At 43.2% G+C, this 26,861-nt stretch overlaps 2 protein-coding genes across 4 annotated transcripts in view; one reads left to right on the top strand and one right to left on the bottom strand.

Annotated features, from left to right (window-relative positions):
- The window catches only part of SEC24C (SEC24 homolog C, COPII component), a 62,131-nt gene extending 46,306 nt beyond the window's left edge, over positions 1-15,825 (bottom strand). For 2 of the 3 annotated variants that reach the window (XM_077821049.1, XM_077821050.1), the window contains exons 1-4: positions 15,693-15,825; positions 6,538-6,740; positions 3,310-3,396; positions 838-961 (exon numbers count right to left, since the gene is read on the bottom strand). In XM_077821049.1, coding sequence (XP_077677175.1) covers positions 838-961; positions 3,310-3,396; positions 6,538-6,712 — 386 coding nt within the window. In that variant the 5' untranslated portion in view covers positions 6,713-6,740; positions 15,693-15,825. The remainder of the gene's footprint in view (positions 1-837; positions 962-3,309; positions 3,397-6,537; positions 6,741-15,692) is intronic. The other variant, XM_077821051.1, reaches the window with a different exon arrangement.
- Positions 15,826-19,399: 3,574 nt separating this feature from the next.
- The window catches only part of SYNPO2L (synaptopodin 2 like), a 62,164-nt gene continuing 54,702 nt past the window's right edge, over positions 19,400-26,861 (top strand). The window contains exon 1 of the mRNA XM_077822824.1: positions 19,400-19,504. Within this exon, the coding sequence (XP_077678950.1) occupies positions 19,400-19,504 (105 nt within the window). The remainder of the gene's footprint in view (positions 19,505-26,861) is intronic.

The raw sequence follows: 26,861 nt of genomic DNA, 5'->3' as shown, positions 1-26,861 counted from the left end.
GAAAGTGAGGGAGGACGGGTGGAGGAGAGCGAGGGGGGGGGGCAGGAAATGGAGTGAGCAGGGCTTCAGGGAAGGGGCGGGGTAGATCCTGGGTTGCCCTTAAATTCAAAAAGTGATCTTGGGCATAAAAAGGTTGGAGACTACTGTTTTAATAAAAGGGGGGGGGGGGGGAGGGCGCGCCGGGGGGGGGAAGAGAAGAGGAGTTACGCCCTAAGCTCAGTGACTCAAATTTGGTTTGTTCAAAGTTTGGACTCCTTCCTACTCACCTGTATTTTAAGCATATGAAATTCTGTAAATATGGTCTGCACCCAGGTGTCAATGTTCTCACCTAAAAAACCCAAAGACAACAGCCCTGCACTCATGAGCAACCCTGACATAGGTAACAAGAACAGAATGTTTCAGGAAGTAACATTACAGTTGCAAGCTCATGAGATATTCTATAGGAATAAAAAAATTTTTCTTTTTAAAAAAAGGTTTCTAGCCTGATTTTCAAAGTGGCTGAGAACTCCCCGGCCACACTGATGCCAAAGAAACTGGGAATGCTCAGAACCTGTGAGAAGTCTGCTCATTGAGTTTCACTGATGTTTTGGTTGTATTCCTTTCCCTTTACATTGTTTCACAAGTGGCAGTAAGACAAAAAAAATCTGAAGCCACTTCAAAACCTCTTTGCTACCTAAAGCACAAGTTAAGAGACCATAAGTATTTTTGCTCTTCTTTGGAGGGTGGGGGGTGAGGGAAAGGTGTGGGGGAGGGTAGGAAAGTAGTACGGTGCTCTAGTAGCTTGATAGATTTAAGGTGTCTGAAGCCTTTCCTATGACTTCCTCTTCTCATAAGTACCTTTGCATCTGGACTGCTGAAGTTGCAATCCCATTCTGCACATCTCCTTGCCCAAACTGACTATACACTGGCTGGCCAGCAGGAACAGGTGCTCCAGAGGTTGGTGGAGGCGCTCTTAATGTACCTAGGGATACACAGAGAAATATTAATTGCATAGATTACCTCATAGAAATCTACCAGCACTGACCAGGTACCCACAAAACTAAGGGAAACAAGAGGAGATTAATAATTTGTGAACAAAAGGTGGCATCTACACTGACCTTTCACCATTGCTGAAGCATCAGTGCAGCTCCATTCATAGCAACAGTGAAAGACCTAGCATGAACAGGATGCCAGCACTTTTCGCCACAGTGTTGTCTACCCCAACTCAGAAAAGGTTTAGATGGTATTTGGTTAAGTCTCAGCGGTGGAAGTTCACCAATGGTAGCATTGCCCAAAGAGTCAACTAAAGACAAGGCCCAAATGTCCATCATCCTTTCAGTAACAGTGGCGTGACCACCTTTATGCTAGTGGATAAATTATTTTCAAACCTAAGGAAGGGAAGTGGTCAGGTGGGACCTTATGTCAACATTGGGTCACTTTCCCTGTACACACTAGCAGATGAAAAGCATTTGCTGAAACCATTTATAAAATTGTTTCCTGGCACTATATTTTCTGTAATATAACTAGGAACAACATGTCCAAACTGAATGTTAGTAGTTAATAGACTTAGTTTCATTGGAGAATTATGTCCACACTGCAACTGAAGCAGTTTGATCTAACAAACGTAAGTTTAAGTCGGTCTTTCCTATCAGTCCCCCAACACACAGGGCAATGCCAAAGACATGCTTGCAGTGTCTACTTCCAAAACAGAACGCACAAGCATAGGTTTAGTATGATGACGTTGACAAACATACTTATGGATACTCAGTAGCACAATCAAGACAACTATCCACAAAAAATGTGTATGTATTTGTATTATACATATGACTAGATGCAGATGACTTAAAACACTGAAATTACTAGATCAGATCGGACCACTGGTGGTATCCTGACAGTGGCCAGTAACAGATATTTCATAGTATGCTGCTAGTATCCCCATAATGGAGTTATGAAATAAACTGCCATAGGGGAAGCTATTTCTCAATCCCAGGAAGTTGGTTTTTGCACACAATTGAGAGGGGCTTATACTCATACATTTTATTCTGCCTATGTAAACATAGTCTTATTTTAATTTACTATGCACCTGGCCTCAGAGATAGCATGCAATAAGTTCTATGAGCTAATTATGCCTTATGTGAATAAGTTTTTCCCTTTATAAGTTTTAAAGGAGTTGCCAAAATCTCACTGAATGCCCTATTTGCCTTGCCTCAATACCAAGAACAAAGGGACATTTACATCTTTCTATACCATTCGTTTTTTAATATACCTCCAGTAAGTCATATCTCATTTGTCTCCTCTTTAAACTAAACAGTCCTAACACTTTTTATCTTTTCTTCCTGTACAGAAGTCCCTCCAGGCCTCTAATTGTCTGAGTTGCTCATTTGAGCCCCTTCTATTTCTGCTATATCTTTTTTTGAGATGGGTGACTATTTGCACTTAATTTCATTTAAGAAACTTTAAGGCATTTTTGGGGTCTCCTTCCCATAATGAAACAGTCTCCTTGCAAAACAGCTAGGAATTGTGGGATACAACCTTACTGTGGGTCTATCCCATGAATCTGAAAAGCATATCTAGACTGATTCCTAGAAGGGGATAGTGGGACTGCTTTAATGTTAGCATAGTTTAAAATGCATAAACACGTGAAATGAAGTTTTCAAAGGTGTTTTAACTTTGTTGACACAACTCAGACTCTTGCAAAATACATCAATGCTAGTTATGAATGCATTTCTTTAATTGTTTCCTTGCAATTGCTCCAAGAAATCACTGGAAATATTCATTTTAAAATTGTTGTTGGTCAGTATTATCAGGAAATATTAGTGTCACTGCTAAAGCCCCTCTGTTCACTTTTATCCTCAGCTGAAGACATTTCCCTTTTGCAACATAGACCCCATTGGGGCATTTCATTTACCAGCTGCACTGTCCTGAGATGAAAGATACTGCGACAAAAATCTCAATCTCTCTTCATAGTGAAATTGTTTTAGTGGGTTCACCCAAATTTTGACCTCATAGTGCCCTAAACTAACAGGACAGACAATCGAACATAGCTGTAGTTAGGTTTAAATCAGGCAATCATCAAGAATTTCTACTAAGATTCTTTCTTTATACCCTGTATGTGTTTCTGGAGGGCTGCCAGGGAGAAGAACAGGGACAATACCATCAACCTGCAACTGAGTAGCAAAGTGCACGTTCACCACTTCCTCAAAACAAAAGGATCAGATCAAATGTGGATGTAACAGATTTCACAAAGACACTTAGCAGAGAAACTGTTTTTTGCTGAATAGACAGCAGGACACCAACATCACAAACACTCCCACACAGAAAACTATTTACCTATGAAGTTAGGTGCAAGAGTAGGAGTATCAGAGTTGATAGAAACAGGAGAGCCCTTCGAAGGGAACCCCAAGGAAGAAAAGTAACCTGGAAAGACAAAACACAGCAGCAAGTAAAGCCTGAGAGACAGTACTCAGAGGTAAAGAAGACGCCAGCTGAAGTCAGTTTGCTTTAGAGCAGAGAAACCCATGGAGATAGAGCCATGCTACATTTGTTATACCCCACAAATCCCGAAATATTCCCTATACTCTGCTTGCTACTCCATATTACTATGCCACTGTCTAGAAAACGTACTACCAATGGGCAACACCTAACCACTGTAGATAGTGCAAGCTTAACAAGTATTGAGCCTGGTCAACATCAAGTACTCCAGCAGCAACATGGCATTCAGAGAACTCTGTAGGACTGCTTTTCCCACGAAAAACCTCGTCAGAAAAGCAACTATCTCCTATGAAACATTCATACAAGCTCAGCCCATGGCAGGTTTATTCCACATTTCACTAACAAGAACTAGCTATTGCTCAGTTAATAGTGTGACATCATGTCTTTATCCCACTTACAGTGAAAACTAATGGCATGGCACCTCTTCTACTCTGCTACCAACTGGGACTATCGCTACCATAAAAGTCAGATCAGAAAATGGGATTTCTCCTCTAAAAGCATGGCATAGCAGCCACCTTTTTTAGATCCCTCTCCACTGTTTTTTAAATGTCGTCCCAACTGCAATTCTAAAGTTACATGGTGCTAAATTTCTGCCAGCCCCTTACGATTCTGGTCTGAACTATGGCCTCTACATCATACAGAGCAAATGAATCCTACCACCATTATGTGAGATACACCTTTGTATGTGGTAGGGAGGAGAAGAGATGTCCAGACAGCTGGCCGAAAAAAGGAAGAACAAAAGAAGGAAGCTGGCCAGCTCCAGAAGGTGATGCAAGCAGCAGAGCAAGGGAGAAGTTGCTCCACCCCATCTCCTAAATCCTTTTAAAGTTGCCTGCATTTAAAGTAATACATATGGCTGCACATTTATCAAGTCCCTGCATGTTTATCAGACAATACCAAGAAAAAAAATTGATGAAGTACTTAACCCTTAGCTGAAATTTTAGGAATATATGTCAGTAGTCTCATGTCCCTCAGACTAAGGCTCCGTTCATCTAATTTAAATTCACTATAACTTCATCTGTCCTCCCCTGATGCTGGGTTGCTTGTCTCCCTCCATTTCCCTCCCATATCTGGCAGTCATAAGAACAAATGTCCACTTCTGGCGGTTATGTTAATACTCAGAGCATCCTACATTTCTTTTCTCCTCCTCCCCAGTCATATACAAGCTTTTTAAAAGAGCTAGTCAATTTCATTCTGGTGAGAAGTGCTGTACCCATAGATTAAAGGCTTTGGTCCCCTGGAACTATCTGCACAAGTGGTACAGTACACGCGATCAGGTAATTCAAGCATCCTCCACACCATCCCACTAATATGCTTCCACTATAACCCGAGTGAACCACCTCTAAACATGACATGGAAAGTAGGCCTCATGCCCCATTTAATCACTGGTTTTATCTTTATCGTAAAATGATATTTTGCGATGTGGGCCTCTGTCCACTGGGAACAGGTCAGACCAAACTCATTGCACTTAGACCAACGAACCACCATCAGATATTGACACCTTTCAGTCACTATTGACCTGAGCTGGTTTTGTTCTGGTGATCTAGAGGCAGAAAGGTTCATATCCCATTGCCACCAATTTACTAAGGCATTCAGTATCTTAGTTTTTTGTGAATAATCTGTAATTGAGCAGTGTTTTATTGCTAGTGCAACCAAAACAGAACTCAGAGGAAAGAGGTAAAAATAAAAACAGCCACTGGTCGTGAAAAGAGAAGTATTTTCAAGCCTTACAATCACTGTAGTATCAAAGGTTTCAGAGTAGCAGCCATGTTAGTCTGTATTCACAAAAAGAAAAGGAGTATTTGTGGCACCTTAGAGACTAACCAATTTATTTGAGCATAAGCTTTCATGAGCTACAGCTCACGAAAGCTTATGCTCAAATAAATTTGTTAGTCTCTAAGGTGCCACAAATCCTCCTTTTCTTTTTATAGTATCAAACAGGAAGCCACTTGGCAGTTTCATTTCATAGACATCAAAAGGAGTGAACAGAGAATATGTTATCTTCCCCCCAACCTGAGAACTAACTTCCAGACACTGATTACAGTAAAAAGACAAACATTAAACTTTACATAGTGGTCCCTAATGAAAATCTGAACTACTGTCACCTTAGTAGAAGTGATTCAATCATGCACACCATGTGTTACACTATTAAAAGGTGAAGGACTGAAGGTGGTCAGTGGTTGATATCATATGAGGTGCCTATGCCCAGAGTGACAGAATTTTAGCCCTAGGAGTCCAACTCTTTACAGGCATTAAAAGGTAATGTTTTCAAATTGTTTTATGAAAAGCAAATTCAAAACATTAAAATTAAGCCTCTTTTCTTATTCAGTTTCTTCTGCTCTACCATACTATATAGCAGAGTTGCTCTTTAGTTGCCTACCTGCTGACACTGAATTATTTTGTTACAACAGCATTTGTTTTGAAGATGAAGAAAAACATTAGATCTGCCTTGCAAATAGATGCAAAATAAAAGCAGATCTAATTTTGATGATCACTGACAGTATCCATTTAAATTGGTATTATCTATTTATTAGACACGTGGTGGCCACAGTAGTACCAGTCATTTCACCAACACTACCACAGAACGCATGCCCTCATCTTTCAGGAGTGAGAGTGAGCCACAGGTCTTTTCTGCAGATGAATATGGAGCTGCCTCAATCACATGGCCTGTTATCAGCCTATTACTGCCCTCAATCCAACCTTAGCATGGAAACTGTCCTGTGCATTCTTGCTCCTGGACTACATGAGCGGGGAACTATAAGGAACAAGCTGCCATTGGGCCTTCTCAACACTTAATTTGTGGGCTACTAAAAAAGTTTAAGTCCTAGTGAGCTGGTCAAATGGCTTCTATGCAACCAAATGATAAGCAACACTGAGGCTGCACCACAACAAAACCCACTTTTACCTTGACTTCTGAAGAGTTAGAATACAGTATCGTTCATATTAAAGAGAAGTTATACCATAAAATATTCATTTAGCTAACAGTAGGCCATCAGCTCTGGAAAAGCATTCCCAATGCATTCAAACTCTCAGGCTATTAAGTTGCGAAGTCTTGATTAAGAGTACCTTGTGAAGGGGCTGGCTGCTGATATCCTGGCAGCGGACCATTATAAGCTCCATACTGAGAATGATGAACTCCAGGCATTTGCTGCCCTCCATAACCGGATTGTTGGTATCCCTGATATCCAGGCTGAGGCTGCCCATAAGGAAGCCCTGTGTGAGCTTGCTGGTTTACACTCATTGTGTTCACATCCCCAAACTGGTCTCACCTGCAAGGAGGGGAAAAAAGAACACAATTAGAAACCAATAGTCCAAACAGCATCCCTTGCTATGAAAGCAGCTGCGCGGGAGCTGGCCTGCTAGTAACTGTGAGATGCTAGAGAAGGAAAAGTGTCTCACTTGCCTTCAGGGTTGATAAAAATCAATGCTTTTTTTAATCTAAATTGGATTTTTTTGATAGATAAAATGTTTTGATGAAAAAACCTAAAGATAGTTTTAATTAAGATATCTTTGAGCTATAATGTATCTCATCATGGAATAGGGATTATAAATTTTAATTCGATAGTATCAGACAATATATCCATGTAATGTTTAAGAAAAGTTTTGTAAATGAGTTCCAATAGTTCATAGATTAGGGACCCAATCTTATGGGGTTGCAGGGGCTTCTGTATAGATTATTTAGATTAATCTTTCCATCTACCCAATGGGACTCAGTGCTCAGTCTAGAAGATACCATCAGAGAGGCTTAGTTTTGAAGTTCTCAAACTGTGGATTTGTGTCTCCAGAGAAAATATGCTTGTTAACAGCAAAAATGGCTAGTTTTTTTTAATTTTTTTTTAAATATATTTCATTTAACTATTTTAGTTAAAAACAATTTTAACAAAAACAAACCTGGTTTTAAAAAACTTGAATGTTTAAATTCAAAAATTCATATGCTTGTTTTGTTAAAATATTATGTTTTCTGTTGAAGAAAAAAAATCCAGAATACATAACGTCGTCGTTTTAATTAAATAAAACAATTTAAATGTCTCTCTGGTGATGTTCTCCTAATACAGCATGGCAAGAAAATCCTCCAAATATTAATATCCTGTTGAATTGGAGATATTTATGAAGTCATTGGGAGGTAAACTATCTGCTTCAATTACCTTTGGTAAATGAAATAAACAATCATTCATTTTCTGATACAGCTGTAAAACTAATCTGAAAAGCTTTCAAAATAAATCACTCAAAAATGTATAGTGTGTACCTTCTAAAAATGAAACCTACATCTATCTCGGAGTTGTGAAGAATATGTCTTAAGGTTATAACAACCAATAAGAATGCACTTTTATGTAGAAATCCATGATTAAATTTAGTCTTCCTGACTAGTGATTTAAATCAATTTGATTTAAATCAAATCCACCCTGCTTGCCTTCCAGAAATTGCCTTTGGAATTACTGGGAGAAGAGAATTATTATCTACATAAAGAAAATGCTTCAAAATGGACATAAGTACCATCAACCCACAACCTGCTTCAAAATGCCTCAAAACAATATTTAGCACTTCTGTAGCACTGTAGAATTATTAAGCCTCACATCACCAACAAGAAGAGATAGGTATCCCCCCATTTCAGATAGAGAAACTAAAGGAATACAGGTGTCATCCCAAGATTAACTAATCAATAGCAGAAATGGAATCAGTACTCAAGAGTTCCTGGCTCCTAGCCCTGTGCTCAGTCGGTTAGATCTTGCTTCCTTGACACAAATGGATGTACACTAATTACCTCAGAGTACAAAGGATTCAGAGTCCAGAATAGGGTCAAGATGACATTTTAAAATAAACTGGACAGTAATTTAAATCCTAATTATCTCCATAATTAAATAAGAAAATAACATTTAAAATGACAAATGCTCAAGGGAGACCTGAGACTGAAGCTGAATCAATCTCAAGCTAGCAGAGGTGCATGAACAAAGTTACATGAAGGCCAGAAGAGGAAGGGCAGAGAGTGACCGGAATAAGAGCACGGTGCTATGATGGAATTGTGAGAGGAAGTGTGCAAAATGGAGGGACTCTTCATTCCTTGCTTTCATGCGCATTAAAAATCCACTGACTTTCTTTAATACAAATACAAAGTAGGCAGCACTTCAATACTCTGGTGACAGACACAATACACAAATCAGAGCCAGACATGCTGGTGAGAGCTTGCTCCAGAGAGAGCTGGTGGACCATACAATATCAGGGTTGGAAGGGACCTCAGGAGGTCATCTAGTCCAACCCCCTGCTCAAAGAAGGACCTAATCCCCAATTTCGTTCTTGGTTCACAAACAGACAGCAGAGGATCCCCACTGTTATTTTACATTAATATACTGGTTGTGTTACCTGCTTAGATATACCATATTTGCTACAGGACCTTGTTTACAGCCTTACAGTTAAAGTTACAATGACTTAGCAGTGTGCTGTTGTGAAAAAAATACAAGTGCCTTAAAGCCAGAAAATTCAAAGATAAGATCACACTTACATAAAAACCGTGGAAAGTAGATTTGGGTATACCAAAGAGCTTTAGCTCTGCCCCTCATATCCTTGCCATCCTATGCCCTATCTGTGTGAGGGAGTACTATATCTGTGGTCACGGCTACACTAGGAAAAGAGATATTTTAAACACGTTTTAGCTAACATGTTAAAAATCTAGACAGATGAGGCAGATGTAATTTTAACACATTAGCTGGTTGAGGTAAACTAACGGGGAATGTAGGGATTACCTCAATCAGCTAACATGTTGTAACTGCAACTGTTTTGATTAGCTAACATATATCAAAATCATAGGGTAATGTGTTTAAATACCTATTATCCTAGTGAAGACAAGGCCTATGACAGCTATCACAGCTTGCTGACATGTTAAATCCAGGGTCCCTAAACTCAACCAGGAAGCCAAGTGACTGGGGAGAGCTTAGATGCCACATGCAAAAATATTTCCTGAGAAGTAACTGTAGTTCTTTGACTAGAGCATCTGTATAGATACAAATTCTTAAAGATCCACACAGACCATATCCAAAGGAGAACTGGACATTACATCTGCAGTCAAGCCATGTGCACAGTATAGTTAGCCTGATCACAATGCTGTACTAGATTTTATGTATTTGTGGCTGCTGGGAGTCCACCACTGAGAATGAACATTCCCATTTTAATGCTTGATTTGATGAAAACATTAGGTAGCAATTTAAATAGGAAGTTGGCATAGGAGTTGGAAGGCATTTGGTTTGTATATGAAGTTTAAACAGTACTATTGTCATGCACCTTCCATCAAAGAAACTCAGTTCTCACTGTAACATTATATAAATCTTTCCCTCCCCCTAAAAAGACAATCCACAAAGGCAAAAAATTAGCATGTGCTTTTTTATTATTCTTCATGTTTGAAGGCAGCCTATAAGGTTTTTTTAGGGAAAAAACTGCACTTGTTTTTTGTACATTGGAAATCTGCACTAGCAACTTCTGTATCAAAAACACTTAAACATGGCTAAACATCATTTTACTACTCGCTACTAGCTACACAGAATTCCATTACGTGGCTTTGATACTAACGTGCTCACACTGTCACATCTAAACAGTGGTCATTACTGACAGTCATTAGGCTACTTCAGTTTCTTGTAAGACATCCCAATAAATGCCCCAATTAAGCAGAGTCCACTATAATAAGTTTGTGCACATTAGTATCTTCCATCCCAAACCTATAGTTTATACAGCATTGAACTGGTAAAGGCTATAGGATTCAGGGGCAGAAGACAACCAGAGTGCACAATATACGATCATGTTGCTGTGTAACAGCAGAGGAAGGAGAAATGTAGAGCGACTTGGTGCTCAAATCCCTCTCTGTTACAATTGATCATGGATTCTTTAACATCTGCACAGAGCAGACTGAAATTCAGTTTAAGTTCTCGTCTAAGAAAAATCTACATAGTAAACTGTATGAAACGGTTTTCATCAATGAGTCCCTTACACTGGTTATTGAAAAGTTTATGTATTGGTCCAGAGGAGACAAAACTATTGTCAGTTCCCTTTCAGAACTGAAAACAGACTTGGTCTCACCAGTCTTGATCACCTTTCTGAAAGGGATGAAGGGAAAGGAAATAGCAGGAATAAAAGCCCTTTTGGCACCACTTCTATAGCTCCCATTTTCAACAGGGACAAGACCTCTACTTCCAGCAGTTTCTTGTGAAAGGGATCCCTGAAAAGGGAAAGGAAAGCCAAGACTGTATTTTGGCCTGGCCTTGAACTGAAGGGAGTATTCCCACTTAATCTTCAAGACCCAGCGGTCCAAAGAAATTGCTTCCAATGTCTGAAAAACTGGGACCACAGTGTTCTCCAAAAGGAAGAAGAGTGAGGATCTGGATCTTCAGAGATTGATTCAGAGGGTCTCTTGAACATTCTCAGGCATGCTGCTTTGGTGCCGCAGTACTTGTCGCTGAAAAAAAACACTGTGAAATGTTTGCCCCCTCCAAAAAGGATTCTCAGACTGCATAGGAATCAGGACTACAGAGGATTATGCCTTCTGGTCAACCATATCAAATTTGACCCCTCGTTTTCAGGGCTGGGTTGACATTTACTAAGGCATTAGATATAACACTTGCGATCAAAATATCAGGCAGGCTTGGGCTAGAAAGCTAGAAAAAACTATTTAGATACCTCTCTCAGGACCCAATATATAGAATCAAGCTTCCTAGAAACTGAAGCAGCAATGGCAGAAGGATTTCAGACTTCTCTGGCCAGTTTAAGCAAGCCCTCTGACAGACAGAACTACTTTCCCCTTCAGCGTCAAGTTGTCAAATAAATATGGGACTTCCTGGTCAAAGCCATTAGTGTAATTGCCAGAGCTACAGTCTGTATGCTTCCAGAGCTATGTTCTGGAAAATCTTGGTGTCAATTAGAGGAGAAAATGAAGCAGTTAAGAGCTTCTTCAAGGGATGAGGTAGAATGGGCACTTCCTAGGACTATCCTACTAGCTCCTCAGTAAGTATCTGACTGCACCTCATATAACTACTGATCCAGGAAAACATCAAGCAGTCCATGTAAGAGCCTTCACTTTCTTTGGAGGAAACGATGTATGTGTCTTATATTCACCTCTAGCTGTAAAAATTGCTAAAGCAGGTGTAGGACAATAAGGTCCAAATATCTCAAGGCAGACCATGACTAGAATGTTCTCCATCTGGGTATGATTTAAAGTCTAAGGTGGCACCAGAGGATCCAAAAATGCTCACGCATGCCTGCACTAAACCACACTAGAGGAACAGAGGTGACAGAGTTAAAGAACTGGTTCTCCTCAGACCAGAGAAATCCATGATACCAATCTTTATCCCACAGAAACAGTGAAATTCACAGATTTGATAACAGCATAAGTTTGCTTCAGAACTGATGTTTCCATGGTGCCAATTGCTCATCTGCAGAAAAGAAAACTTTTCTGAAGAAAATCTTGAAAGAAGAGATCCGACAGATCCTGAAATTCTAGGCTTAACAGCCAGGAAGGTTCCAGGTCAGTTGACAATCCCCTCCACTAGAGCCTTGAGGGGGGGTCGGCTCCTGTATATGTCTGGTCAGACAGATTTGACCAGCCCAGATCCATCCAAGCAACCAGCTGCATCTTTGTGGCAGTATCTCTTTTTCTTATTGGGCAGCTTATTGGAATTGCTGGAATCACAGATGGTGTTTTCTCTGTCCAAAGATTCTGACCCTAAATCAATGGATCTTGTTACCTGTTCCTTTAGAGGCACCTTTATAAGAGGACACAACCCCTTTCAACCTGGGACTTTACACTGCAGATCCAAGGAAGGTGTAGAAAGTACCCTACTCATGTTGACACTTTTGCAGGGGACAAGGTACACCAGATTCTTGATGCATTAGGTTCTGGAGCAGAGTTTTGCCACCTTTTTATGCAGTTTTTGAGAAGGCCTTGCAGACATTATAGACTTTAGCCAAGAGCTCTTCCCTGAGGCATAAAAGGCATATTCATGCCCTTCTAAAGCAGGGATCACCACATGGCAAGTGAAGCCATCTCCAACCCTGGTTTGGTCAACTGATCCATTAACTTGGGCAAGACCCAAGACCACCTACAAATTGCAGTAATGTGACAAAAACTGTTGAAACATTCAAATAAAACTAACTTCTCAGCCTAAACCTAACTTTAACCACACAGCTATTTTTGCTATTTACAATTAGATTTTTGTTTAATGCAACAGAAAAAGGAAGAGGATGGCTCTGTGATTGATCAAGACAGAGGAGGGAGGAGAACTAAAGGACTGCTAATGGGGTCTACTTATACCCTTAATCTATGGAATGCAGGGCTCAAGAGACATGCATGGAACCCCAACTATTTCTCAGAAAGGTTCCACAGCAACTTGACTATATATGTAACTACTTCACAGGTCATTCTCACATCTTACAGCCCAGGAAATTATCTGGACTTGGTTCCCTGAACTTTGTACACTTTAGTGCAGTTGATAAAAAGTTGTAATACGGTTTAAGATTTGTAGATGAGGGTAGGGTCAGGAAGAGAGGACATGCTGAAGGGTAGTTATGGATACAGAAATGTAAAATCAAAATACACAACTTACTAAAATTATACTAGCCATACCTCTAAATATTCTGCTTGTATGTTGTATCTCTTTGCTCATCCTTCATGCAGTATCTCCCCCCCGGCCCCCCCGCCCAGACTATGCCTTCCTATATTTTGGCACAACACCAACCATTTTTTGAGTACTACCATAAAACACACAATAAATGATCACCTTTTGCAAGATGGGAAACTTCAAATTAATCATTCTTCTAGGCTTCCCAGTGCTTCACATCTTCTCCATGTGGCCTTTTAGACAGTGAGCTCTTCAGAACAGGGACTGTCACTATTCTGAAACTTGCTCAGCAATGAGGATATCAGCCTTAAAAATAAATTCTCAACATATAAACTCACTTCTAAAGGAGCTAGACACTGAGTTCTTTCCTTGTCTTTTCTGTGGAGGTTTTGAGGCTGACAACTTTGGTCATTCTTTGTACCCCTCCCTTTCTCAGTTACCATCAACTAACTCTAGGATTACTGACTTTCCTTCCAACAACAAGAATGCTACAGAAAGAAAACAGTCCTTCAGTCAGGAAATAACCAAGTAGTACTAATGTCACAGAGGTCATGAAAGAAATAAAATAATCCTTCAGACACCTTCTTACCACTAGTGCCCAGAACACAACACATACATGGTGAAAAGCAATTGGCAGTCCATGCCAGCTCCACCACACCAATGGCAACCCCCCTTCCAAGTCAATTCCATCTTAGTACTCTGGCCATAGCAACAAACAGGTCCTTGCAGCTACAATGAATTCTAAACAGACATGTCAATACATAAATCTGCTCCTTCCTTTCTTACGTCTCCATCCCAAAACAAAATAAGATGTACAGAATGGAATGTGTGCATTTGCATTTTCAGAACAGTTAGTAAGAAAGGACATGTTTTCCCTTATGCCACCAATGTGTATGGATGAATGAAGGAAAGTCCCCTCCCAAAGCAGTGATTCAGAGTTCCTACCCAGTATGAGGTCTCTCTCAACCCTTCAATCAAAATACCTACCGCTTCCCCCTGAAGAAAACAGACTCTGGGAGCTTGGGATTTAACTATCTACATCAGGGGTTCTCAAACTGTGGGTCACAAGGTTTTTACATGGGGGGTCATGAGCTGTCAGCTTCCACCTCAAGCCCTGCTTTGCCTCCAGCATTTATAATGGTGTTAAATATACAAGAAAGTGTTTTTAAGTTATAAGGCGGGGGGGTGGGGGGGGCACACTCAGAGGCTTGCTATGTGAAAGGGGTCACAAGTACAAAAGTTTGAGAACAACTGATCTACATGGGACAATTTTGTATTACTGAGCAGTGAAGACCTACCAGAACATCCTTGGGAGAGCTCACATCATTTTTTAGGGTCCCCATAAACTGGAGCTCAACTAATAGATCCTCTCCTGGACGACAACAAAAACAGTAGATCTGGAAAGAATCTCTTTTCCAGGTAAAAATACTTTTTGTCTTGTGACTTTGAAAGCTCAGGTGCAGATGAGCCACCAATATTTCAAGCACTATGTCAATTACTTATACTCTGAGCAAGTTTAAAACAGCAGCAGCAACAAGAAGCCCATCTACATTAGGGCTTCCAATGTGGTTATCACCAGGGAAACTGGACTCCTGACTGATGTTAGCAAGAATGGGATATGTTTTTGCAAAATTTTCCTAGTGGAGACAAGATTTCTGGAGTTGTACACACTTGAGAAAAATTCTTAGAAGTTTTCCGTGCCGATGCTGAAAAATATTTACAAAGCATCCTTAAGGCTGAAAGATCCCATGACAAAACCAAGTCACAGCAACCACTTCCCTGACCCAGAAACCAGTTTCAAGGAAGTGAAAGACAAGTGCATCTTAGCAACACAATGCAACCAGATTCCAAGCCCCATTTAAGAAGATGATTCTCTTCATTCGACAGAATCTCCTCCTTAGAAACCACGTTAGTTTTGGTTCACACTTGTATTAGCCCTTTTCTCCCTGCTTTCCCAAAATGAGCCTAAAAAACAAACAACAAATAAATCCTATTCCCAGATCCGGACAGCTAGTGGGGTATACTATACAGTACAGTGGGGTCTATTGGGTATCAGACACTTAAGAATTGTCAGGTCCCTGCGTGGGTCAATTGCCCCTCACAACCCTAAAAAGCCCGGCAGCTGAACGGTGCAAATGCAAAGTGCTGCAGCAAGAGACGTGAAGATTACAGGCGATTAAGTGTTTCCGCCTGAGCTCTTGCCTTTGCGGCCGGTGAGACATTTGACGGTGAGCATGTAACAACAAGGCAGCAGCCCGAGCTGATGGGACCGGGACCGGGCCCCGCATCCGATCGGGGAGCGGGCGGCGCCCCTTTATACAGCACCAGCGGGGCCTGGGGCCGAGCGGGGCATCGCATGGCAGGCACCGACCAGCCGGTGCGAGCTCAAGGAAGGGCGAGGAGCGACGGAAGCGGCTTGGCAAGCGGGGCCCGACGTGAGCCACTGCCGGGGCGCGGCGCCAGTCAGCCGTCGGCACAGCCCCACCAGGCACTCACGGGGGCCGCCCAGGCGCAGGGAGCGAGGCCCCAGCGCCCCCCCCCCGGCAGGCCGTTCCCCACAGGGTGAAGGGCCAGTTGCCCGCAGCTGGCCCCACGGGCATGGCCCCCCGAGCCCGCCCCACTCACCCGGCTGCTCCTTACTCGACCCTCCCGGCGCTGCTGCCCCGGCTGCGCTCCGCCGCCAGGCCCCGCTTCCGGTTCCCGGGCCTGCCGCTCCCACCGGAAGTGCCCCCTCCCCGACCTGCTCTCTGCCACGTCCTCACTCGCGGCCAACCCACGGCGGCCGCGACGCCCAACCTCGCAGAACCCGGATGTTGCGCAGGTGCCATGAGGCCGGGAGAGTCCAGGCGGCTTCCGGGTCCCTCTCACTGACATTGACGTCACACGGTTTACTCGCCTCTGCGTCTACTGCCTCCTGGGGGAACGCCCATGTCAGTGACGTCATGGGCAAATGGAGCCAAACACAGCCACTCCTGGGGTGGGACCCATGGGTGCTACAAGCTGCTCACTCATTGGACTGCACCTATGGGGTCACCAGCCACACAGCCAGTGGGGTCACTTGCCCAGTGGTAGTCATTCACCCATTGGGGTCACCTAGCCACATGTCCAATGGGGTCATTCACCAAATGGGCTACATAAGCTGACTAGGGTCACCAGTCACTCAATCAATTTGCCACAAGAACCACGTCATTAGTCACACATCCAATTGCAAGCTACTCATCCATTGCACCACAAGCTCAATGAGTTCACCAGCCCCAGAGCCAATGGCCTCACTCGCCCAGTGGGTCAGAAGTCTGGTGGGGTCACCACCCTCTCACTGAGTTGGCCATGAACTAACTCGGTGGGGTCACCAGCTGGTTAATAGGCCACAGCCCAGTGGTCACCACCAGTCAGTCATACAATGGATCATACAATGGACAACAAGCCCAATGGAGTTACCAGCCTCTTACTCTATGGGCCACACAAGTCCTAGTGGGGTCATGGTGGCCATAAGCTGCTAGCTGAATGGGGCCAAGGGCAGCTGGGCGCCGCTCACCCAATGAAGTGACAGCAGCCATGATCTCAAGTGGCTGTGATGGTCATGAAAACAGTCATGGCAGCCATTTTTATGGCCTCAATTATATGAAAGTTTTTGTTGCACTGATACACCTTACCAAAGAACTGTTGTGTATCCCATTATATGATCACAACACAACATGGCATTGCACCAAAACAACAAAAGGGTGTGCTGATTTTTTGGCAGTATAATGTGTGGGTGGCACATTAAAATATCACAGAAAAACACACTGTGCCAATTTCACATCAAAATGTAATTGCATTGCAAACAAGAGTCATTACATGGCAGCACAGTTTGGCATTGTTGCAGCATACAGCAACACAGTACGGCAAAATCACAGCAAAAGGTGACACAAAGTGATAGTTTTAGCAAAGTCTATCACCAGCAGGAGAGTGAATTTGTGTGGGGGGGTGGAGGGTGAGAAAACCTGGATTTGTGCTGGAAATGGCCTAACCTGAAGATTACTTTAGATAAGCTATTACCAGCAGGACAGTGGGGTGGGAGGAGGTATTGTTTCATATTCTCTGTGTATATATAAAGTCTGCTGCAGTTTCCACGGTATGCATCTGATGAAGTGAGCTGTAGCTCACGAAAGCTCATGCTCAAATAAATTGGTTAGTCTCTAAGGTGCCACAAGTACTCCTTTTCTCATCACGCTGTGATGCAATGTGAAGCTATCATGTCAAAATGCCATCATACAGAACTGTAAAACAGTTACTATTTATTATATATTGAGAGCTAACAATGTGCTCAGTACTGTCCAGAATACAGATGAGACAAGGTCTCTGCCCCAAGGATCTTGCAGAATTAAGAAGTTCCTGCTGGAGGACTGGGGGAGATTCACATGGTACTAGAGAGAGACATAGATTGTATTTCTCCTTGTTTGTTTTCCCAGGCACTCTCAGACATGTCCTTCGTTTCATTCCTTCCCCATTCTTCATATCTCTCTAATACTGCTGGCAGTTTGGGAAAGCTGCACACATGCACATTTTCAGCCTACTCGACTCTGTCGGTCAATCCAAATATCAGCACTCTCCACTCCACCTGAAACCTATGGCCAGAGGGAGGATTTCAGCACATGTTAAAACAAAGATCCCATCTGCACTTGGCTCCTTATTCTGATTTATGGGTGCAAACACTTGTGGGGAGGGGAAGGAGAAACAGAGGCAACATGCTGTCCTCTACACACACTTTTTAATATCCTAGTGATGTCCCTTTCAGAACGGCCACAGGTCCCCTGCATTCTCATAGCTATGTGTAGCTGTAAAGTATAGGAGAGGGAGAGACTGGAAAATGGCAACAGAAGGCTCTGGCAAGTAGATATGAGATTAAGAGGTAGCTTTTATAAGAATGGGAGAAAAATCCCAATTAGGAGTTGAGGGTGCTCACACCTTGCCAAATCACACTCCATAAGTGCTTGTAGCCGCATCAATGGTTCAGTAATCCCTTTAGAGAAAACATCCCCATTGGGCTGCTAACTGTTGTGTGCTCATAAACCTCTGTATTCTGAAAAAAACGCCATATGGACTCTGCATTTCCTGTGTTTTCAGAAGGCCCCAGCCTCCCTTGTAGGCTTATGCCGGAGCTGTCTGGGGACCCATTTGGTCCCCGGTGGAAGTCAGAGTAGCCTCAGCATTGTTCTTATTTACGATTGGGACTCTGGGCATAGATCTACACTGCAATTAAAAACTCACAGCTGGCCCATGCCAGCTGACGGGCTCACAGGGCTCAGGCTAAGGGGCTGTTTAGTTGCAGTGTAACTGTTTGGGCTCTGCAGCCTGGGCTCTAGGACCCTGCAAGGGGGGAGGCCAAGCCCTAACACCTGCACTGCAATTAAACAGCCCAAGTCAGCTCTCATGAGCCAGCCATGGGTGTCATATCCCCACAATGGAGGCTGCAAGGAAAGGTGTCACAGAGCCATTCTGTCAGCTCCATGCCAATCAGGAACCCCCCCCCCACCTCAAGGGTATTCCCCAGAAACCACGGAGAGGAGAATTAGAACCCCATATATGTGGATAATTATATATAGTGTAGTCATACCATTTAAGAGCAGGAGTAGTAGGCGTGGCTGGCTGTGGGGAGAACGCTCTGGCTGTTGTGGAATGTACAGTAAGAGGAGATCCTGCCAGGGTTCACAGATATAAGGAGAAAGTGTTTCTCCAAAAGTGATCTTATTCAAATTCCCTGAGCCAGGCGCTACAACTGAGCCTGCTGTGAGGAAATTGATCTAGTGTCATATCTCTTCCTGCAGCTGTCATTTTAATGACTCCTGAGTGCTGTGTGAACCCAGGAGTTCTTGTGGGAGTGAGAGGTAGAAATATTCATTTTAACTGAAATGCTTAAATGAAATCCTTCCAGCTTTAAGGGCGTGAGACAAAGCTCTAGAGACAGACAGGAGGTGAGCTATTTTCAGCCACACAACGGTGAGAGACCCATGGTACATGTGGAGGGGCAGAGAGGGTGAGATTGACGTGACACATGTGAGGGACAACTCTGGCCCCTTACCAAAAGCAGAATCAAATACCTAATCATAGGCAGCACAGCAGCTGAGAGTGCAGAAGAGCAGGGAGGGCTGGGCTTATCGGTCTGAACTTTCCTCTCGTGTGTCTGAGCTTGAGAGACAAAGTGAGGAGAGGGCTTTTCGGGGGACTCCAGAGGCGGTGGATTCCATTTGTGGAGATGGAAGGGGGAGCCACCACCCCATAAGAGCTGAGGTTTTGCTTTGAAGAGTGGAAGAGGTTATCAGAGAAGGAAAGAAACAAAAAGTGCTCAAGTCATGGGAGCTGAAGAGGAGGTGCTGGTCACGCTATCTGGAGGGGCCCCCTGGGGCTTCAGGCTGCAGGGGGGCTCTGAGCAGAAAAGACCCCTTCAGGTGTCAAAGGTAGGACTGGAGGATGTTAATTGTCCAGAGCAAGGCTATGCAGTTGATCCCAGATATGCTAGGAGAGTCAGGCATCTCCCACTGTCATTAAGGAATGTTCTATTAACATTGTGGATCTGAAAGGAGATCTTGGGTGGGATGGTCTGGCAGTGCCCAGGGAAGGGTGAGGGTTCTGAAATGTGTGTTATTGAGCTGGAAATAGACAGGCAACTGGCAGGCGAGGATCTCCTTTCTTCCACTGATGCCCATCAGTGCTCTCTACAGCAGAACCTTGATAATCCTGACACTTTATAATCTGCACAATTCTCCTCACTTGTAAGCAAAGATATAACAGGAGCAACAGTGCAGGAGTGAGAGCTCATATTACTGAGGCTTCATGACTTGTATAATACATCCAGCGGCACATTATGAAGAGTGAAAATCATTACAACTATTTGACAATGATCAAATGAAAGGAACAAAAGCCATTTTGTGATGCAGTGTTCATGCTTTTTCTTTAGCTATATTTGTCCACTGAACTGCAGAATTCTACCATCACAATGGGTCTCAAAGCCATCAGTGCAAATTACTGGGGGTCTCCTGTATTGGCAAAAGCTATATAATTGCTTTCTAAGCTGAATGTGAGCAGCAGCTATTGGTTCAGTTTCCAAGAAACTGAGGGTAGGAGGGGGGAGGATAAAACAGGAATCAAGTCAAACCTTGAATTGCATTCTTTCTGATCTGCAGTTCTCTTTTCTCTGTTCAAAGTTATCACTGAGCAGTGTTAAAGAATGACAGCTAGAAAAAAAAATCCCTCTGCTTTATTAATTCACAACTGCTGCCTTAGCCTTGACCCAAGGATATTTGAGGATGCCATGGCAGTGTCACCAGCAGCAAGGGCAGGAAGGTGCTATAACCAGCAGCTTCTGGTTTCTTAGGAAGCCTGTCCCTGTGGAAGAGCATTGAAGAAGGGCACATTCTGTATAAGTTCAGCCAAATGGCATAGAATAGCTTAGCTTGGTCCCCAGGCACAGGTCTCTAAAATAGGGAAAGATGATGATCACCAAAGAGAGAACTTCCTCACAAATTCAGTGTGCTGTGGAGAAACAAAGCCAACACCCGTAGGCCTAGCTATCCAGAGGTTCTGTGAGAATAGGATTTTTGGCATCCCCATAAACTATGCAGAGTCTGGGGTTATTTCTGTTGCCAAATTGCATGGCACTTGGGAAGGGACTATCAATGCAGCTGGGCCTGTCACATGCAGTCAGGAAGAGAGCTGTCATTGAAGTCAGGCCTCCCCAGGTTGGATGGTATGGCATTCAGATAGTGCAGTGATGAGTGTGGCACAGAAACATAGATAGATAGGAAGGAATTGTCAGTGAACTCAGAGCTGACAAAGAAAGGAGATCTCTGAGAAAGTGGGGTGCCAAGATGAAAATAGAAAAACATTGTATTAGCATACAAAAAATATGATTAGCGTTGTGGCTCACACAGCAGAGACTGTTTGGATGGGGAAAGGAAGGATAAAGCAGGAATGAAACAGGAACTTTGAGATGGTGCTATAGATGTTATGGATATGACTGTGCTGTAGATACTAGGAAATGTTTGTGCAGATAAAGGGGGAGGCCTACAAAAAAGTCCAGTGCTGTGATCATAGGGGATTTCAGTGATCAGATACTGATTAGGAAAACCATTGTATGAACCCTACAGCAGGATTCATACCCATGGAGATAGTATCAGATTGCTTCTATATACCAGCACACTTTGTAATGAAGTGGCAACTAGGTCAGAGACAAATCTGGGCCTAATAAGTGGAAATGAGCCAAGCATGATAAATGAATGGAGGTTACACAGGCACATAGGAATTGCCATACCGGGTCAGGCTGATGGTCAGTTCAGTCTTATATCCAATTTCTTGCAGTGGCCAATGTTGGATGCTCTATAGGAAGGTTTAAAATGGCCATAGTACATCTAATTATCTAACAGTGTACTATGGAGAAAAACTCTCTCATCTCAGTTGGTGATCAGCTTATGCCCTGAAGTATGAGAATTGATAGTCCTTTTAACTATACCTAACTATAAACAACTGATTATTGTGAACATCTAATTCTTTACTTGTCTGACTAAAACCTTATTTAGTTACAGTATTTGTCCCATTAATATAATTCAGCAAGAGGTTCCACACACTAATTAAACATTGCATAAGTAGTTGTGATGTTGCACTCCATATAATTTTATGAAAATATGCTAATAAGTGTGAATATAATGTAACTGGAATATGCTTCATGGAAAAGGTCTCTTGTAAGGTATCATTACAAAGTTTCAGAGTAGCAGCCATGTTAGTCTGTATCCGCAAAAAGAAAAGGAGTATTTGTGGCACCTTAGAGACTAACAGCTGTAGCTCACGAAAGCTTATGCTAAAATAAATGTGTTAGTCTCTAAGGTGCCACAAGTACTACTTTTCTTATTACAAAACTTATAATCTACTGAGCGTATTCATCCTATTTGTACAAATGTATCATTCTTGTATCTGAAACTAGAAATATCAAATATTCTGAGGTCCTATTGTAATTATGCAAAGTGTGGGCCATTAACGGTGGTTTGGAATCTTGACGGCTCCCATTAACCAGGACAATTGACTGTAGATGGCTCTGTTTTCTTGCAAGCCTTCCTGTGAGTCAGGCCAGAAAAAATGAAGGCTTGGGGGGGTCTCGCAGGACATGTGACCATATCACCTGGTACTGGAATCCATCTTAAACCTGGTGCTTTTCCATTTAGAAGGAGGGGTGGGGACCCAGAAAGACAAAAGATTCCCACCTTATGCCAAAGGTATATAAGGGGGTGGAACAAAACAAAGGAGGTGGCAGTCATGATAAATCCCCTAGCTACCACCTGAGCTGGAACAAGGACTGTACCAGGGGAAAGGATTGGGCCCAGACTAGAAAGGAGTCTAGACTGTGAAAGAAGCTTATTGAAACATCTCTGAGGGTGAGATTTCATCTGTATTCAGTTTTCTACTGTATTAGGCTTAGACTTGGGTGTTTTATTTTATTTTGCTTGATAACTTACTTTTTTCTGTCTAAAAAACAACAACAAGGAGTACTTGTGGCACCTTAGAGACTAACAAATTTATTTGGGCATAAATCTTCGTGAGCTAAAACTCACTTCATCAGATGCATGGAGTGGAAAATACAGTAGGCAGAATATATATATACAGTACATGAAAAGATGCCTTACCAAGTGGGCGGTCAGTTCTAACGAGACAATTCAAGTGGAAGTAGGCTATTGTAACCCTTCTGCCTGTCAGAGTTGGCAGCAACAAGGGCCAGGTTCAGTATCTAGCAGTTCCGTTCCAATAACACAATGCAAAACTGGCTTGAGCCCCCATCCAGTGACCTGGGACAAATATATATCACCCACTCCCCCCCGTGCACCTCTAAGAGGCAATACTTCCCCTCTCAAGCACAGAGTCTGAGTGTAGCAAAAGCCTTTTAATAACAGAGAGAAACAATGTGGCCTTATGTTGGGGAAACACCACCAACAGGATTCATAACACAACCCATGAACAAAAACCCACCCTAAGCAAATTGAGTCGTGTCCTTTCCCTTTGGTTCTTGAGTCCAGCAACCCAAAAGTCACCCAAAGTCCCAAAAGTCCAGCAACCCAAAAGTCTCAGTCTCTGTCCTTGGTGAGTCCAGAGTTCAAAAGTTCATCTGCAGAGTTTTAAACCCTCCGCCCCCACCAGTCTATGTGGAAATGGGGGGGAGGAGTAAAGGGGCGCCTTACATGCTCTGACAGCTGACTGCCCCGCCTCTCCATGAGTTTCTGCTACAGCTTTCACCACCAGCCGCTCCTCTCCACCAGCTGCTCCTACTCAGTAGCCATCAAGCAAGCTGCTCACCAATATATCTTCAGGCCTCCTACTACTTAACACAGTGCTCAGTGATTTCAGCTCATAGTAGAGAAACCCCAGTGCTGGTGTATCATTAGCCCAAAGTGAATTCAGCTCTGCAATCTATAACCAGACTCCTAGTAGAATCAAAATTAGCTCTGCTATTACACAGTGGAGAAAGGAGGTACAGTTGGCATTTAGGGCCCTCAGAAGGGACCCATACCACAAAGTATAAAGACCTATCCCCAACCTCTCTCTAGTCACTGAGTTTTGGAACCCAGGTCCCTTGCCTAGCGAGTGCTACTTAGTTGATGGTGAGTCCCTCCATCATAACAAAAAGCCAAGTACAATTCCACTGTCCACATAATTGATTCACATAATTAGGATAATAACACATATTGATTCACATAATTAGGATAATAACACTTTATTCTTCCTGCCCCAATAACAGATAAACTGGGGATCCCACAGCAGCCAAAGTGACCATCTAGGCTGGGTGGGTGTGCCTATGCAAATGAGATCAGCCCCTGAAGTTCTTTTCCACAACCCACCACAACTCACCACCAGATGTCAGCGTCATCCTGACTCTGCTTACACTATTATCAATAGGAGGAAAAATCACTTTTGCAGTGGTAATCAGGGTGGCCCATTTCAAACAGTTGACAAGAAAGTATGAGTAACAGTAGGGGGAAATTAGCATGGGGAAATTAATTTTTAGTTTCTGTGGTGACCCATCCACTCCCAGTCTTTATTTAGGCCTAATTTGATGGTGTCCAGTTTGCAAATTAATTCCAGTTCTAAAGTTTCTTGTTGGAGTCTGTTTTTGAAGGTTTTTTGTTGAAGAATTGCCACTTTTAAATCTGTTATTGAGTGTCTAGGGAGATTGAAATGTCCTCCTTCTGGTTTTTGAATGTTATAATTCTTGACCTCTGGTTTATGTCCATTTATTCTTTTGTGTACATGGCAGAGGGGCATTGCTGGCACACGATGACATATATCACATTGGTAGATGTGCAGGTGCATGAGCCCCTGATGGTGTGGCTGATGTGGTTAGGTCCTATGATGGTGTCCTCTGAATAGATATGTGGACAGAGTTGGCAATGGGGTTTGTTGTAGGGATAGGTTCCTGGGTTAGTGTTTTTGTTGTGTGGTGTGTAGTTGCTGGTGAGTATTTGCTTCAGGTTGGGGGGCTGTCTGTAAGCAAGGACTGGCCTGTGTCGCAAGGACTGGCCTGTGTCCCAAGATCTATGAGAGTGAGGGATCGTCCTTCAGGATAGGTTGTAGATTCTTGATGATGCGCTGGAGAGGTTTTAGTTGGGGACTGAAGGTGACGGCTAGTGGCGTTCCATTACTTTCTTTGTTGGGTCTGTCCTGTAGTAGGTGACTTCTGGGTACCTTTCTGACTCTGTCCATCTGTTTCTTCACTGCACCAGGTGGGTATTGTAGTTTTAAGAACACTTGATAGAGATCCTGTTTGTCTCTGTCTGAGGGATTGGAGCAAATGCAGTTGTATCTTAGAGCTTGGCTGTAGATAATGGATTGTGTGATGTGGTCTGGATGAAAGCTGGAGGCATGTAGATAAGTATAGCGGTCAGTAGGTTTCCGGTATAGGGTGGTGTTTATGTGACTATCGCTTGTTTGCACTGTAGTATCTAGGAAGTGGATCTCACATGTGGACTGGTCCAGGCTGAGATTGATGTTGGGATGGAAATTGTTGAAATGGTGGAATTCCTCAAGGGCCTCTTTCCCATGGGTCCAGATGATGAAGATGTCATCAATGTAGCGCAAGTAAAGTAGGGGTGTTAGGGGACAAGAGCTGAGGAAGCGTTGTTCTAAGTCAGCCATAATAATGTTGGCATACTGTGGGGCCATGCGGGTACCCATAGCAGTGTTTTGTCTGTTATTACTTGGAACCACTTAAATCGGACTTTTTATACTTAATAAAATCACTTTTGTTTATTAATTAACCCAGAGTAAGTAATTAATACCTGGGGGAGCAAACAGCTGTGCAAATCTCTCTATCAGTGTTATAGAGGGCGGATAATTTATGAGTTTACCCTGTATAAGCTTCATACAGAGTAAAACAGATTTATTGGGGGTTTGGATCCCATTGGGAGCTGGGTGTCTGGGTGCTAGAGACAGGAGCACTTCTTACGCTCTTTTCAGTTAAGTTTGCAGCTTTTGGGGGACGTGGTTCAGACCTGGGTCTGTGTTTGCAGCAGGCTAGAGTGTCTGGCTCAACAAGACAGGGTACTGAAGTCCCAAGCTGGCCAGGAAAATGGGCTCAGAGGTAGTCTCAGCACTGGGTCTCTGTGACCCAACCTGTCACAGTGGCACAGCGAGCAGGGTCTGTGCACAGCTGATTGCTTTGAAATGCTGGTAGTGATTTTAAGTGAGTTTTAAGTGTGCTGGCTGGAGAACAGACCGGTTACCGGTTTGTTATTTTCAGTTTATTTTCAGGAAATAGGGACAAAAAAGTAAGCAAAATAAGTAAGAAGTGAAGATCAGAAGGTGCTAGATCTGCACAGGTTGCAGATTGCCCGGAAAGGCTGAACACGGGGCACTGGGAAAGTCTCTGTTAACTAAGAAGCCCCTAAGCTGAATGGATCTCAGTTTCAGTGAACTGCAGTGGGGTGTGGCCCAACCTCTGGATCTGTGCTGAAGCTGACTGGAGTGTCTAACTCAGGAAGACAGGAGTGGAGGGGTGCCTGTTCTGGCAGGAGGGGGTTCTGAGGGAGTCCCAGCCCATCAAGTGACAGTCTCAAGGGAAGACAAATGGAAACTGATGCGCAATTTGCCCGGGGAAACGCTGCCCTGGAAAAAGAAAAGGCTGCCCACCAGCAAACCCTGGACTTAAAAGACAAAGCAACTGAGGCCCAGAGAAAAGCACAAATTGAGACCCAGACGCATGAACAGGCTGTCATGGAGGTGCACAGAGATCTGTATCCTGGAGGTAGAAGTTGGGGTCCTGGGGACAGCTGCAGTGGGAACAGACCACAAGGACTCTGTAGCTGGAAGTATGCCCAACCTGAGTGAAAGTGGGGGCGGGATTTTGCTGGCCATTAAAGGGTCTGTCAAAGCTGGTAGCTGTGAGCCCACAGCTGGATCAGAGTCACCTTCCCTTTTGCGGGACACAGTAGTGTCTACCCCAGAGGGGAGCCCAAAGAGGAATTTTAGGTATACTGCCTCCACCCTGGAGAGTGTCCACATCTCTGGCAGTAAGTTCAGGAGGATGGTGTGATGTTGCACTCCATATGATTTTATAAAAATACGCTAATAAGTGTGAATATAATGTAACTGGAATATGCTTCATGGAAAAGGTCTCTTGTAAGGTGTCATTATGTCGCTTATAATCTACTGAGTGCGTTCATCCTATTTGTATGAATGTACCATTCTTGTATCTGAAACTAGAAATATGAAATATAACTCTGAGGTCCTATTCTAATTATGCAAAGTGTGGGCCATTAATGGTGGTTTGGAATCTTG

This window comes from Eretmochelys imbricata, chromosome 7 (assembly GCF_965152235.1).
Source record: "Eretmochelys imbricata isolate rEreImb1 chromosome 7, rEreImb1.hap1, whole genome shotgun sequence".
In the NCBI taxonomy this organism is placed as follows: Eukaryota; Metazoa; Chordata; order Testudines; family Cheloniidae; genus Eretmochelys; species Eretmochelys imbricata.
Note: the sequence above shows the minus strand (reverse complement) of the source record. Positions and strands in the feature narration are given on the sequence as shown.